The sequence below is a fragment of the Impatiens glandulifera genome, chromosome 8 (genome assembly GCF_907164915.1).
Source record: "Impatiens glandulifera chromosome 8, dImpGla2.1, whole genome shotgun sequence".
NCBI classification, from domain to species: Eukaryota; Viridiplantae; Streptophyta; class Magnoliopsida; order Ericales; family Balsaminaceae; genus Impatiens; species Impatiens glandulifera.
Window position 1 is genome coordinate 5,391,605 of NC_061869.1, and position 17,230 is coordinate 5,408,834.

The 17,230-nt window shown below is 25.9% G+C and overlaps 1 protein-coding gene across 1 annotated transcript; it reads left to right on the forward strand.

Annotated features, from left to right (window-relative positions):
* On the forward strand, positions 1-936 carry LOC124912761. The gene is made up of 4 exons (XM_047453409.1): positions 1-100; positions 183-465; positions 538-704; positions 779-936. The coding sequence occupies exons 1-4, from the start codon at positions 1-3 to the stop codon at positions 934-936; spliced, it is 708 nt and encodes a 235-aa protein (XP_047309365.1).
* The last annotated feature ends 16,294 nt before the right edge of the window (positions 937-17,230 follow it).

Genomic DNA, 17,230 nt, shown 5'->3' on the forward strand with positions numbered 1-17,230 from the left:
ATGGTCGATTCATCATCCTCCAAGCATGGTCGGTCAGTAGACGCTGTTATCAAATTCTTTGTATTGGATCAAAACCATAACAAATATTATACTACCCCAGGTATATGGACTCATGTATTCATGCTTTATTTATTGATTTCGATTCATATAACTAACTTTTTATGTTATTGTTTTGATCATAGGCCCAGATTCTTTAATGCGATTTCATTCTCTAAAACTACTGCATGGCATAGATAGATTCATTGATCTATCTGCTTTTCAACTTCCTTCCAACGGATACCTAGTTAACGACAAATGTGTGTTTGGTACTGAGGTTTTCATTATCAAACAAGCTCCCAAAGTGGAGATGTTGATTTTACATGATGAAGAGTACTCTAGTTTCCACATTTTGAAGTTCAAATCTTCTAGTCTTTCTCTTGGTGATAGCTGTGGCTCAGAATTATTTACTTCTGGTGATTTTATATGGTTAGTATGCTCTTTTAGATCTACTTCTATAATGAGTTAAGTTTTATTCTGAAAGCATTGTTTTTTATGTAGGAAGATCAGACTATACCCCTTTGGTTGTGCGGATTACACATGGGTTAATATCTCGGTCACTCTTATCCTGCATGATGAGTCGACTCTTCCAAAAAATTCTAGTATCTATTTTGAGTATAAGATTTCTTTATTAAACAAGGAAGAGTTGGAAAACATCGATTTTACGGGTATGTTTAGAATTTTTTTGTGTTTCATTCTATTCTAAATTGACTAGTCTTTATTTATTTATTTATTCGTGCAGGTTATAATTACTTTAATTCTTCGTCTCCATCTTTGTACTTCAAAAAGGTGTTGGACTTGAATAGATTTCTCGATGAGGAAAATGGATTTTTGGTGGATGATTCATGCTCTTTTCGAGTAGCAGTTACCATTCTTGGGGTGGTGAACACTACACCATGATCTTCTTTTATATATCATATGTTTTGCTTATTTGTAAACTCGAGAATTCCATCAATTATCTTTATATGACTCATGTTTTGATGGAAAAGTATTTTAATTTGTTATATTTCTTGTTATGTCATTTTAATTTGTTTCTTGGTTAGAGATGTCGAAAGGCCTTGAATATAAATTTTCTAGTTGCTTATATATATTATATATACCAGTGTATTAAATTTCTCTATTTTCATTTGTAATCTTAGCAACTAATTTAAGAAACATATATTAGCTTTTTCAAATTGACCATTCTAATTAGTGGGTGTCCATTGTACTCATCACCCACGAAATCTTCAATAGTTGTGTCTGCGTCCTCCACTCTATAATCGTATTTCGATGGGTTAACACTATTGGAACATCCCCATCTTTTTCATCTGTAGTGCAGAACCATTACGTGGAATAGAAAATTCCATGTTACCCATATCCATTTTACCATATCAAGATTGATAAAGGGGTTTTCAATCTGATAAAATAGTACAAAATAATATGAGATATAAATTTGAATCCCTTATAATATGATGCTACCTTTCCCATAAATCCACTGTGAGTATTACTATCCATAATCACCCTTCATAGATAAGTAATGAATGAGATTATATAGTTTATACAATTATCACCATTCTTAAAAATGAAGTAAATTTAAAGTAATTGCCACTTCAAAATTGTCTCTATTTTGTTGAATGCTATATCAAAATATGATAGAGAATTCATATCTACACGAACATGTAAAATGTCTATATAACAAAGAACCTGCAAATATATTATCTCATCATTTGTTCAATATATCATCCTTCTTCTAATACGAGGGTTCTAATTGACCCCCTACAAACAAAATCATAAGTTTTAAAACATAAATTGAATTATTTAAAACAAAATCAAAACTTACATTATTTTTAACCTTTTGGAACAATTCATCTATATGCCCAGCAAGCAAGCCCATGGTAGAATTGACAATTTATAAGTTTCCATGAAAGTGAAACATAAAATTGAGATTAAAATCATTCATATGTGTAAAATAAATAAATTACATTTAAATTATCTAACCAATAAAATCAAATCATTTACCGGCGCTTTTATCGCAGCAATATGAGTACCTATCCACAAACATTATTAGCGTCGATTAATGAAATGCCGGTAAAGTGATATACGCTAATTTGGGCGACTTTTCGCGCGACAAAACTTGTTTTTATAAATTATAATAGTAATATAATTATTAAAATTTACAAATACAAACTAAATATTTTTCATTATATTATATATTTTAGCTTCACTATTTAAAATTTTTATTTTTTAGGATAAATTTATTTTATGGAAATACGTAAGAATATTTATTTTGTGGATAAAAATTGTAATGTAAACTTTTTAATGCATATTTAAATTATATGTCAATATAGTGTTTTGGGGACCTCTTCTTGACATATTTCATCCTTTAGAAAAAAACAATATATATGAATTTTACTAATTCTATTCATATTGAAGTCTAATTTTTTTATTCAAATCTTCCCAGGATGTAAATTGATAGTTAATATTCAAATACATATTTTTTTTCAATAAAACCGTCCAAAAGAACAACGGTAAAGCTCAATTTCAACAAATATAAAACTAGCCTATAGTCGGTTAGGCACTTAGGTCATTTTTTTTAAATAACTTATAGTCATTTAATTAATAAAACTCAATAAGAGAAAGTGGGTACAAAAGTCTTTTATTAGGACAAAAATATATTTTTGTCAAAATTTGAATCAAACAATACAGCAACAAACATTACCGAAACAAATATGAATAATCCAAAAACTAGCAAACTAAAATCTGAAACAACATTACAGCAGCATGAAACATAATCAACAAGCAATTTCAATTCATCTCGCCCTATACGTTTGAGATTTTATGACTTCTTGGGATGTGATTTTGCATTGTTGACATAGTTTCAAATTAGCCGAAGTTATAGGGATGCTTCGCCATGTATCAGTTAGGGCTAATCCATATAAGACAACATCATTTCAAATCTATTCTTCATTCCTTCTAGCCTTTGAAAATATTCTAGAGTTTTTTCAGCCTAGATTTAATACACTATTGATCCATATAAACATTTGAATATATTAGCTTTGAATCTATCTCCTTTAGTCTTCCTTAGCCCAACCTCCTTAATAAGATTCAAATCCTAGGGAAAGCTATATAGAAACTGGAGTTATTAACAAAATTTTCCAAAGTACCTTAGTACATATTCATTCCCCGATGATATGAGTTATTGTTTCCTCGTTGTTCGAACAGATCGAGTACACATCTTGCACATGGAATGGTCATAAACTTTCTAAGCCTATCCCTTGTCATGAGTCTTTGTCTAAACGCCAACCAAATGACAATCCGATGCCGGAGTATAATTTTAGGAGACCAAATACAATGAGCCCACTCCACCAACTGTCCTCTAATGCGTATAATGCGTATAAGCTGTAATGCTAGCCCAGTAATGAACCTGCTATTAATACCACCTTTTATACATGCAAATCAATCTGATCATTAAACGTGATTCGATTGATTTCATTAAGTATCATCCCTTCTGGAATAAGTCTCAAAAGATCATTACATTCACCATCCTTCACCCTATTAATATTTACATCAAGGTATTCTCTTCTAACTCCCCAATATCAAGTTATAATTTCTATTTTGTTGGAAAGGCATCAGTGAAACTTTATAAATGGAATGAAAAAACTCCCCAATATTAAGTTATAATTTCTATTTTCTAAAAAGGTAGAACATTTTCATTCATTTAAGCACTTAGTTACAAAGATCACAACATTTGTGTTATAACTTGTAATTATGATTTATGTTTTCTGCTTAGTATATTTGTTGTTATATGTTTGTTTATGTATGCGTGCAATGTTTTGTTTCTAAATTGATGCTATGACATATTGCTTGAACTAAAAGATAAAAAAAATAGGTATTTTTGGTAGTTTTCTATTAAGGTACAACGTATGCGTGTGTATAAACCATTATTTTTGGAGATGTTTAATGATGATAACGTCAAATAGAAAATGGGACAATAAGAGCATCTTCAGCGCATGACCTGTGCCCGCATCGGATAGCGTGGAAAAGGGCAGGTCATTGCTTCTTTTTTTTTTTCATTTTTTGCACCGTAGATAAAAGCAAAAAGAGGGAGTGCCCTCTATGCTACTCTGACATTTTCATAATTATATAATATAATATACTATAATATAGAAATATTAGTTATATATTTAATTATAATATTTTTTCCTACTTATTTTTAAATAACATTAAAATAAATTAAATAAATATATATTCTAAAATTTTACTATAATATAGTAATATTAATTATATATTTAATTATAATAATATTATAATATATTTTAAATTATAAAAATATTTTATATTTTATTATAATATAGAAATATTAGTTATATATATTCTCAAATTTTCTATAATATAGGAATATTAGTTATATAATCTCCAATCCAATTTATTCTTGTAATGTTTTTAATATTATAATATATTTTAAATTATAAAAATATTTTATATTTTTTATTAATTACATTAACATTTTTAAGGGTGAAATTTTCAAATTTTTCTATAATATATATAATATATGAATATTACTTATATATTTAATTAATAAATATATATTTTAAAGGTAGAGGTCTTGTGTGCGGATGATGCTCTAAGTCACAATGTCATATCCCTCGAAAAATCAACTGAAAATTTGTGGAGGCATAAGTACTGCTTAAGTTACGTAATAAGTTATTTATAGCATTTAACCAATTAGACTAAATTATTTGTCATTTGTGAAATATAAAATTATTATATATTATCAATATATAACAATAAATATGGCAAGATAAATAAAAAATAATAATAGTTGTGATGATTTTAAATGGTTATAAATTTTTATTTTGAAAGCATTCATTTACTTAGGTTCATCTGGCTTTGTCCCAAAGGAATAGATGACAAAGGGAACTATATTTCTGTCTTTTTATGGTTGGATAAGTTGACTCTTCCAAAAAAAAAATTATGGTTGGCTTTGTTCTACATGTATGTTTTGAATTGTTTTTTTGTTCTTTCCCATTGTTACTTACATTTAATTTTAGTTGTATTCTCTTCTAGTTAGACTAGTCTTTATTTATCTGTTTATCGTGCAGGTTATAATTTCTTTAATGCTTTGTCTCCATGCATGTTGTTGTGTCCTCACTAATTCCTTTGTCATCTGTAGTTGAATGAATTTCTAGACGTGGAAAATGGTTTTTTGGTGAATGATTCTTGCTCTATTGAGGAACATGTTATCATTCTAGGGGTGGTCAGCACTACGGCATGATCTTATTTTCGATATCACATGTTTTGCTTATTTGTAAACTCAAGAATTTCATTCTATTACAGCTTTATATGAATGTTTTGATGGAAAAAAATTTAGTTTGTTATATTTCTTTCTTCTTATGATATATTTTAAATCTTTTGTCATAAATCATGCGTAGAGTAATTAATGTTGCATTGAAACTTGTCCAAATAAAATTTAAAAGGATCATAAAGTTATTGTTGCTTAAATGTTAGAGACTTCGGTAACTCTGGCAATAGATAACTGTTCCGTCGCTTATATACCGACGTTTTAAACGTCGCTAGTTATTTTCAAAATGTGGGCCTCGAAACACTCGTAAAATACAAATAATGAAAGAGAAATTGGTGGATCAATCATGGAAAACATAAAGACCATTCATTATGTATGCCCCTAAATAAAACAATATGTGAGGGCTGATCATGAATGTTTCTCTTAAGTTTGTCAATTTATATATCTGTTTTCAATGATGACAATCTCTACAGCTCCCACTTGGGCAGATAAATTTTGATACGAAATCTCTTTTCAAATTAATTAATCTCATGTCCAAATGTTTTTTTTTTTCATTTTATTTAGTAAGACATTAAAAAATTAAGTTTAATTAAACTAATTAGGCTAACGTACATTTATTTTTTATGGATAACTAAGATTAAAGGAGCCTTGAAAACCCAAAAGACCATTAATTAATTGTGCCTCTAAAATTAAATAAAAACATATTGGAGGTTGATCATTGTTTCTCTCGAAGGCTGTCTGTCTTCCATGATGATGATCGCTCTAATCAAAGAAATTAATTTAATCATTCAATACCAATGAACATGCACTCAATTAATTTATATATATATATATAAAAGATATTGAATTTTATTTTCAACTTCATTCGATCAATCGCTTCTTCTTCTTCTTCTTCCTATCTTATCTAACTAGCTACAACCAATACTACATCTACAGGAAATATGGGCTCAAGGTTCCAGGGTTGTACATGTCAACTCATACAAGGTGACTCATTGCTTTTCCCCTTTAATTTCTCAAACACTCTTTAAATTAATCTTATATATATTAATACATCATTTGATCTATACATGTCTCATGATTCTTCCCAGGAAGATATAATCCGCCTCAGCACTTCACTATACAATTTGTGTCTTTCTCACTCATGGTTGAGTCCTCAATACACGACTGCATTGCGAATCAATTTAAAGTTGGGGACTACAAATGGTATTAATTAATATATTAGAGCTACCTTTTATATATATATATATGTGTGTGTGTTATTTTATTGTATTTTTATTGCAGGAAATTGCACATACATCAGACAGAAGAGGAGGGTTACATCTCCGTATATTTAGAGTTGTTGGATACACCATCATTCGAGCTTAGTTTGCTGGCCAATAAACGCCGTTATCAAATTCTTTGTATTGGATCAAAACACTAACAAATATTATACTACCCCAGGTATATATATATGGACTCATGTATTCATTCATCATTTCATGCTTTATTTATTGATTTCGTTCCATAATAACATTTCTTGCTAATGTTATGATCATAGGCCCAAATTCTGCAGTGCGGTTTCATCCACTAAGAAGACTACATGGCATAGATAAATTCATTGATCTTCCTACTTTTCAACTTTCTTCCAACGGATACTTAGTTCACGACAAGTGTGTGTTTGGTGCTGAGATTTTTATTATCAAACAAGCTCCCAAAATGGAGATGTTGATTTTACAGGATAAAGACTCTAGTACTTCTACTACTGGCTCCCTCTTTTGGATGATCAAATCTTTTTCTAGTCTTTCTCTTTGATAGCTATGACTCCCAAACAATTACTTGTGGTGATTTTAAATGGTTTGTTTTCCTTTTTGATAGTGTTCTATATATAATGAGTTAATTTTGGATGTTTAAATTTATTTATTTTGAAATCACAAATTAATATATGTAGGGAGATCAGGCTTTATCCCAAAGGATATGGCGAATTCAAAAATGATAGTATATCGGTTAATCTATGCATGGATGAATCGACTCTTCCAAACAATACCAAAGTCAGAGTCGATATTGGGATTCGCTTATTAAACAATGGCAAGTCGAATCTGTTTAATATTTCAGGCATGTTTTCCTTTTTTTTATTTATATGACTTGTAATTTTGATTTATGTTCTCTGCTATGTACAGTCTTAAATATTTGTTTATATGTATGCTCTCAGGTTATGCACACTTCCATGCTTTGTCTCTAACTTGGTCCTATTCTTTGTGGACGGGATTCAATAAACTACAAAACTTCTTTGGGGATGATTGTTGCTCTTTAGAAGCACGTGTTATCATTCTTGAGGTGGTCAGCACTACAACATGATTTTCCCGATTTATTATGATTCATTGCTTTGGAATTATTAGTGGAAGATTGTTTCTCTCTATTCAAGGACATGTTACTAATATTCTAGGGTTTTTACTGTTCTAAAAACACAACGATCATTTTTAATGTATTAATCAGTTATTATTGGTTTTATGACTTGTTTTAATGTATTAATTGACTGATAGTATTTCAAATTTCGTTTTTGATTTTTGATATATTTAAAACCTTTAATAAACTCATGATGTGCCGATCACATTATACTCAAAGCTTGTGCAAAACATGAAGTTTAAATGAAAAATCAATGTTACATACACAAATTTATGTTGCTTGGGGAAGGTTCACGACAGACCTATCAAACGTTTAGATTTGGGTATTTTGCAACGTTCATAATTTAATTTTTTATATATGGGTTGTAACTAGTTCACACTAAACTAATACACTTTTAATGACAAATAAATCCGGCGCATATCTTGCGTCAGTAAAATAAAAGTGAAAATTCTAATATATGATCATGAGTTAATTTTCAATATATGTAATTTTAAAGCACATATTTATGTAGGAAGATCATGCTTCATCCCAAAGGATATAGCATTGGCAAAAATATTAGTAGTATTTCAGTCTATTTATACTTTAATAGTAGTATTTCGTTAAGTTATATATGCTCTCAGATTATGATTACTTTAATGCTTTGCCTATATGTTTGGGATATTCTAAATTCATGGCATTGGATATGCTCTCAGGTTATGGTTACTTAAATGCTTTGTCTCTTTGTTTGAGATATAGCTAATGGATTATTGGTGGATCATTGTTGCTCTATTGAAGGCTATGATAGCAATATTCTAGGGTTTGTATTGTCCTAAAACACCATAATCATTTTTAATTTGGATTGTTTTGACGGAAAGTATTTCAATTTTTTTTTGTGATTTGTGATATTTTTAAAACATTTAATAAACAACTCATGATGCGCTGGGGAAGGTTTATGCGTCTCTAATGTTAGTATTTAGCAACATTCTTGATTTGATGTTTCAAATATTTCAACAAGGTTTAATAACTAATTCCGGCGCATATCTTCTGTCAGTAAGATCAAACGAAAAAACACTACTATAAATTACACCGATTTCGAAAGTCTAAACAAGGATATCATACATATTGCTCTCCAAATGTGATGAGAATGTTCTTCGTGGCCTTCATATATATATATATACCTTATCTTGTTGCTTCAATCATACATACAAATATCATCTTCTTTAATTATCCCTCCATGGAAAATAGACGTTGATTATTGCTGTTGAAATTCAATCCAACATTTAAAAGTGACCATAAATTAAGATTACTAGGGAGCCTTGAAACCACAAAGACAGCTAATATGCCCCTAAATAAAAATATCTTAATGCTGATGATCATTTTTTTAAAATTCAAATAGCACCCAATTAAGTTACAATCACAACAATACTAAATATGGGATCACGGTGTGAATTATTGAGTTAGACTTATAATAAACTCTATAAATTAGAGTTTATTAGGTTTTTATTTTTAATTATAATAAATTTTACAATTGTTAATTATAGTTTATTTGGTTTTATTTTCTCTTATAATAATAAACTCTTCAATTGTTAATTAGAATTTATTTAGTTTTATTTAGTTTTTATTTGATTTTTGACTTGTGCCTAACTAAGAGTCATTTAGAATTTATTATTTGAATGTTTACACTATAAATATGTGATTATTAAGAGTTTACATAAACTATATATAATAGAGAGATAAAATTTGAGACAAAAACTTCGTATTATTTTTTCTTCATAGTTAAATCGGTTGGCGGTTGAAATGGACGTATCTAATTTGAATGAACCACTATAAATCAGTGTATTTTTGTGTTTTTTCTTTTCTTGTGTTTTTGCGGATCATTTTCAAACAGGTAATATTTTTGTGTTCTCTATCATTGGTTGTATTATGTACGCGAAACACATTCAGTAGGAGTTGTTTGCAGATTAATGATCGAGCAACTCATGTGGACAACATTGAGAAACAATAAAATGGATACTACGATATTTAAGATAAAATATGATTCATTCTTTGTGTTTTCGAAAGTCTAATATGAGTTTGAAAAGATATGTTGATGTTGGTGATGTTGATAGTAAGAATAACACGATTACATTATACATTTAAACTCTGAGTTATTTCAATCAGTTGAATTTCAAAATTGCAGAATATTGTTGTTTTTTTAGTTGTGAGCTATAATATGTTGTTGTGACATAGGTTACTAAGGAGATTATGTAGTTGCAACCTTTTTTTTTTGTGAGAATTGATTCAAAATTACATGAAAATGTATTGCTAAGAAAATGATGTGGTTATAAACTATATTATAATATTAATATTTCGGATATCTGATTTTGGTCGGAATCAAGAATAAGGAGTGAAAATGATTATCTGATCGGGTTCGAGGTCGGAGATAAGGAGTATGTAAAATTCAAACCCAATACCCAAAATATTAATATAAAAATATATATTTATTAAAGTTTAAAATGACTTTTCAAATTCTATATCATTACAAATTTTGATTAAATATATTATTTATGTTATCAATGCCCACACTCTTAATTTTCTCCGTCTTAATCTTAATTTTTTTTTTTATTAATTGAACTTTTGGTCGTTCCTAAATTAGAGTTCTTATATTGGTTATGTTTCTTACTAATCCTAGATTTTGCGATGTAAGAACTTATTTAAGTGTTTGTGGAAATTTAAATGGCTTTTTATATAGTTTTGTCTTTGAAACATAATGTTATAATATGTCAAAATGGTTTATCCTTAAAAAAATGTATTTTTTTTATTAGCACGATAAATTATGTCTTTTTTGGAAACTGGTTGAAGCGATCGGTGAACTTATCGATCCATCTTTTTGAAGATTCCGAGCTTGTTAACGTTAGTTTTATGTTTTTTCTCTAGTGAATATTTTTATTTATGTTTTCAAAATTGTTTCCAAAATAGTTAATGTCATTGTTTAGAATGTGTTTAAACATGTTTAAATGACTTTATTAGTCTATATATTATTATATTAATTATTTAAAAAACAATGTAAAATAAAACATTAAAAATTAAGATTAGCTAACTGAACTTTTGGTGGTCCCTAACTTACCAATCCTAAATTTTGCGATGATGAAAGATCTAGCGTTGGTAAATGTGTATTTAAGTGTCTTTTAACAACTTTTTATATAGCTTTAACTTTGAAACATATGCCTTGTTTGATTCGGGTGATTAAAATAATCACCAAATCAAACATCATTTTTCACTCTTCTTTCCTTAATTATATCACTTAACCCTAAACCACTAAAATATCTTATATTTTATATTATTAAATTTTAATATATTTATATATATTAATACCTTTTAATTTTATTACCAAAAAAAATCAATCATCGTTATATCATTTTTTGCTCTCTTGATTTTTTAAATAACTCACACCGCATAATGTTATAACGTGTAAATATCTATTTTTTATTAGAACAATAAATGATGTTTCTTTGAAAACCGGTTGATCAAGTGGTCAGTGAACTCATTGATCGATTGATTTTTATGAAGATTCTGAGATTGTTAACGCGTTAGTTTTATAATTTTTCTTTTGTGAACATTTTTTTATGTTTTTAATATTGTTTCTAAAATGGTTAATCTGATCTTTTTAGACTGTTTGTTTATGTTTAAATGAATTTAACAGTCTATATATTATTATATTAATTATTTTTAAAAAATTATAAAATAAAACATTAAAAATTACGATAAGTTAAATTCATTATAATATTTTGTTTTTGTTTTTTTTAATGATAAATTAATATTAATAGAGCCTTGAAACCCGAACACTCTACGCATTATAGGATTTAGGGATAATCATTGTTTATCTTCTGAGTCGTTTCTGTCTTCCATTCATTATGATGATCTCTGTAGCTTCTCCGACTCTTCCAAAGTACCCATCAATATCATTATTAATTAATTATATATTAAATTATTATATATATATTTTGTTACTAGTGATAATATAATAATTCTAATTTATCACATTAATATTATTTATTAATAAATATGAATATTATATATATTTTTGTACGAATAATTTTAATATGCATTAAATTATTATTATATATATATATACATATTTAATAAGAATAAGATAATAATTTTAAAATATATATTATTAATTAAATATATATCATATTAATATTATTTACTATTGACATAAAAATTATAATAGAGAAATGATTAGGTGAGGGAATTTGGTGAGAGAATGACGTGGCATAATTTTATTCGCTGAATAATTTCTTTCTTTTCTCTCTTTCCTCTTACTTTTACATTTTCCAAAGGTGATGCCACGTCATTCCCTCACCAAATCCCCTCATTAAATTTCCTCACTCTATCACTCCTCATTATAATATAAAAAATTTAAATCATTATTAATTAAATATATATTACATTAACATTAGTGTGTTCTTGAGAATTTAAAGGAGGAAATTATACATTAAATTATTAAATATTTTTTAGGAGGTATAACATAATAATTTTAAATTATTATTAATTAAATATATATATATATATCATTAAATATAGATATCGTAATAATTTTTTAAAATTATTGTGTTATTTATTTTTCATAAAAATATACAAATAATAATTTAATATATTTTAATTAATAATAATTTAAGATGATTATGTTATTTTAGTAAAAACAAAATATATTATCATTTTTTTCTTTTAAATTCTCCCATAATTAAGTTTATAAGTTAAGGGTGAAAAAATAAATTTAAAAAGTGACATGTCTCAATTAATAATTGAATTCAGGCACTAACTTAGAATTGTTATACTGAGTTTGTTTGATGTTTGGTTATTTAAGATAAAAATAGTTTTTATTTCAAAATGTAAAGATCATATTAATAATTTAATCAATACTTATCCATTTAAATAACCCAATTAACCTCTAATTTTATCTTCTTTCTAAACTATCATTCTCTCACATAAATTATATCTTATAAAGTACAAAGGATAAATTAATCTTTAAATTTTAAAAACCATTTTTTTTTATTTTTTTTTAAACAAATTTTTTAAGAAAAAACCAAAATAAAACCAAAAAAACTCTTTACTTAAACAAGCTTATGTTAACGTTTCTTACCAATTTAGCGTCGGTAAATGTGTATTTTAGTATATTTGAACGGCTTTTCATATAGCTTTTATCTTTCAAACATAAACTTTATTTGTTTTACATTATTAAAATAGTCCCAACCAAATGAAACATTATTTTCATTCATTCTCATCAATTAATTAATCACTTAATTCATTAACTAAAATATTAAAATATATTTACTTTAACTTATTATTTTTTATTTTATTTATATATATTAAAAACTTTTTAAATTTGTTATAAAAAAATTCATTATCTCTTCAAACTCACTTCCCATTATTATATTTTTTCTTGTAAAAATGTTTTATCCTTACAAAAATGTATTTTTTATATTAGAATAATAAATGATGTCTCTTCAGGAAATAGATTTTTATATAGATTCTGAGATCGTACATCAACGCTAATTTATTATGTTTTTTCGATTGTCAACATCATTTTTTATGTTTTCAGTATTGTTTACAAAATGATTAATCCCATTGTTTAAAGTGTGTTTGTTTATATTTAAATGACTTTCATAGTCTATATATTATTATATTAATTATTTAAAAAATATTATAAAATAAAATATTAAAAATTAAAACTCACAAAAATAATACACAAAAATAATACAGTAAGAGTCGATTTAAAAGACTAAAATGTCAAAATCAATTTCATCGTGAGACACTTTGTTATCAATAGGAGAATAATGACTTTTATTGTTATACTAATTCTTCATCATTTAACCCCAAAAAAATAAGATTAAATAAATTCATGATTATATTTTATTTTTGTTTTTTTTATGAATAAATTAATATTAATAGAGTCTTTAACACGAAAAGACTACTCATTAACTGTGACCCTACAATTGAATAAAACATATTATAGGGTTTAGGGATAATCATTGTTTCTCTCTAGTCTATTTCTGTTTTCCATTCATCATGATGATCTCTATAACCAAAAGAAACTAATTAATTAATGACTACCTAGCTTCACCGACTCATCCAATAGCCAATCAATCAAGATGCACCTAAAATATCATTTTGTATGAAATACGATGGGGATGATTACTTGTTATCCGATCGGGTCACGGGCGGTTTGGGTTATTTTAAAATCTTAGAGAAAGAAAAAAAATTAATAATTGACGATGATTTTAAAGAGTTAATGATTAATTTTAGTAAAAAAAATTAAAGGGTATTAATATATATAAATAAAATATAAAATAATAATTTAAAATAAAGAGTATTTTAGTATTTTGGTTAAAAATTTAATTGATTTGATAGTTAAAAAGAATGAAGTGATATTTGATTTTGAATGAGTTTTTTAAAAAACTCATACCAAACCGCGCTCTAATACAGATGCTCAAAATATTAATATATATATATATATATATATATATATATATATATATATATATATATATATATATATATATATATATATTAAAATTTAAATGACTTTTAAAATTCAATAACATTGCACATTTACATTAAATATATTATTTAACTTATATATATTTATATTCACTCCAACATTATTTTAATTTTTTTTTCCTATAATTCTTAATTTTCTATTTTTTATAAAAAAAATATTTCTCACTCTCTACACAATCTTTATATTTTTTTTCCAACTTCAATAATAATTTAACTAGGGATGGCAATGGGGCGGTTCGGGGCAGGGAATGTCTTTACCGTCCCCTACCGTTTTAATTTTGGGGAATTTTTTAATACCATCCTCGCCCCGTTCAGTTTTTTTCGATTTCGGAGAATCCCGCGGGGCACCGTTAATAATTATTTTTATTTAAAATAAAATAAAAATTATAAATAAAATTAAATAAACAAGTTTTTTAATATAATATATATTATAATATATTAAAATTTATATTATTATAAAGAAATAACATTACTACTCCTATAAAATATAGTGAATAAATAAATATATTAATAATTTAATATATTTAATTATGTTTATGGTATTCGGGGCAGATTCGGGGTAGATTCAGGGTGAAATCGGGGCGGGTCGGGGCGGGGGACACAAATACCATGGCCCCATTCCCATTCGGTTTCAGGGAAAAACCATCCCAAACGGGACAATTCGGTTTGGTTTTCGCGGGGACGGTTTCAAATTGCCATCCCTAAATTTAACTTTCTCCAACCTCTCTAGCTTTTTATTATTTTTCTCATTTTTTCTAGTTTTGTAAAACAACCAAATTATTATTTTTCCTTAATTGTTACAATATAATTATGCAATGCAAATGAAAATAACAAATTTGATTTTTTATTATTTAATACATTTAAAAAATAATAAATATAAATTTATATTTTAATCGGGAATAAGGTAACAGTCGGGATCGATTACCCGACAAATCGGGAATAATATATAAATAGAGAAACCCGTCAAATTCAATGTCGAATAGTAATATGAAATTCGGGTTCGGGGATGGTACTTTACAACCCGGGTAAGGTATCAATTGTTATCTCTAGTATGAAATATTTTTTAAATTAATTAATCTTATTCCCAATAAAATTTGTTTTCATTTTATTTGATAAGACATTAAAAAATTAAGATTAATTAAACTAATTAGGCTAACACTTCTTCTTTTTCTTTTTTTTCTTTTTTTTTTATAGATAACTAAGATTAATGGAGCTTGAAAACCCAAAAGAGTGCAACTAAATTTGAATAAAAACATATTAAATTTTGTTATTCTTCTATAATGATCACTATGCTTAGTCAAAGAAACTAATTAATCATTTAATTTGTTAGTTTTTCCAACTATTCAATCAAATACTATGTATGAAAAGGGTCATCCAATGATTGAGTTCAGGTATTTTAAATTGGGTTTGAGATTGAAAATTGTGAATAAAAAATATTACTCAATTGAGTTCGAGATAAGAGAGTGCAAACTCAAACACAATACCTAAATATTAATATATATATATAGGGATATTTATTAAAGTTTAAAATGATTTTTAAAATTTTATATCATTACAAAATTAAATTAAATATATTCTTTATGTTATTTATGCCACACTTCATTTAAACATAATTTTAATTTATCTTTCTCATAATACTTAATATTCATTTTTTTTATATTAATTTAACTTTTGGTTTTCCCTATCTTAGAATTGTTATATTGTATATGTTTTTACAAAACTAACATTTTGCGATGCAAGATCTAGACCGAATTTAAGTGTCTTTAAACAACAGAACTTTTTATATAGCTTAGACTTTGAAACATAGCCGGCTTTGATCAGTTCGGATTATTAAAATAACCTCAAACAAATCAAATATAATTTCACTCATTCTCATCAATTAAATTAATCAAATTACTAACCAAAATATTAAAATATTATCTATTTATTTATATATATCAATACTATTTAAGTTTTTATCAAAAAAATCATTATCTTTTCAAAAACATTCTCTATTATTATATATATATATTTTAAATAATTTAATTGTAAAAAGGTTTTATCATTAAAAAAAGTTATTTTTTTTTTTTTTTTTTGTTAGAACGATAAATGCAGTCTCTTCGAGAGAAACCGGTTGAAGCTATTATAGTTTATTGGTTATATGTTATAGTAATGTTTATTAAAATGAGAACAAGTTAATTAACCTTTTTTAACAACAAATTCCTTATTTAATTAGCCCGTCCATGAAAAATAATGTTAATTATTTCTTCAGTAATTCAATCCAATTAAAGTGACCATAAAGATTAATATCTCAAGGCTGATGATCATTAATATTGTTTCTCTCAAAACCTGTCCATCTGCTGTTTTCCAAGATATTTTGGTAATCTCTTCCGCTCCCATTTAAATTAAGGTATTGCGTAATAAGTTATTAAAATACTTTTACGTTTAAACTCAAATCCCTCAGCGTTTAAAATTATAATCTCAACGTTTAAAATTATAATCTCAGCGTTTTTCTCTCATCATTTTTAAATATTATTTTATTAATTATTTTTCATATATTTCATATATTTTTAATCATTTTATTTATTTTCTTATCTATTTAATCTATTATTAATCATTTTATTCAATCTCTCATTTATTCCATATATTTATAATATTTTTATATAAAATTATTATAATAAAAAACATATATTTTTATTTATTATTTATAATATATTTATCTTAATATATAAAATAATTAAGTAAAATATAAAATATAAATACACTTTGATATTTTTTATTTATAATTATAATTTTAGAAATCAAGCTAGCCTTAATTAATTATTTAAAATACCGGAAAAAAAAACTCACTTAAACGTTGTACTTGTATACTCACTTAGATAGTATATACTAATAAAATGTCATTTAAACCTACTTAATATCAAAAATTGACTCATTTAATCTATTTTTAGTAATTATACTTATTTTTTATTTTTAAGTATATATTTATTAATTAAATATTAATATATTTTCTCTTCTTCTCTTACTTTA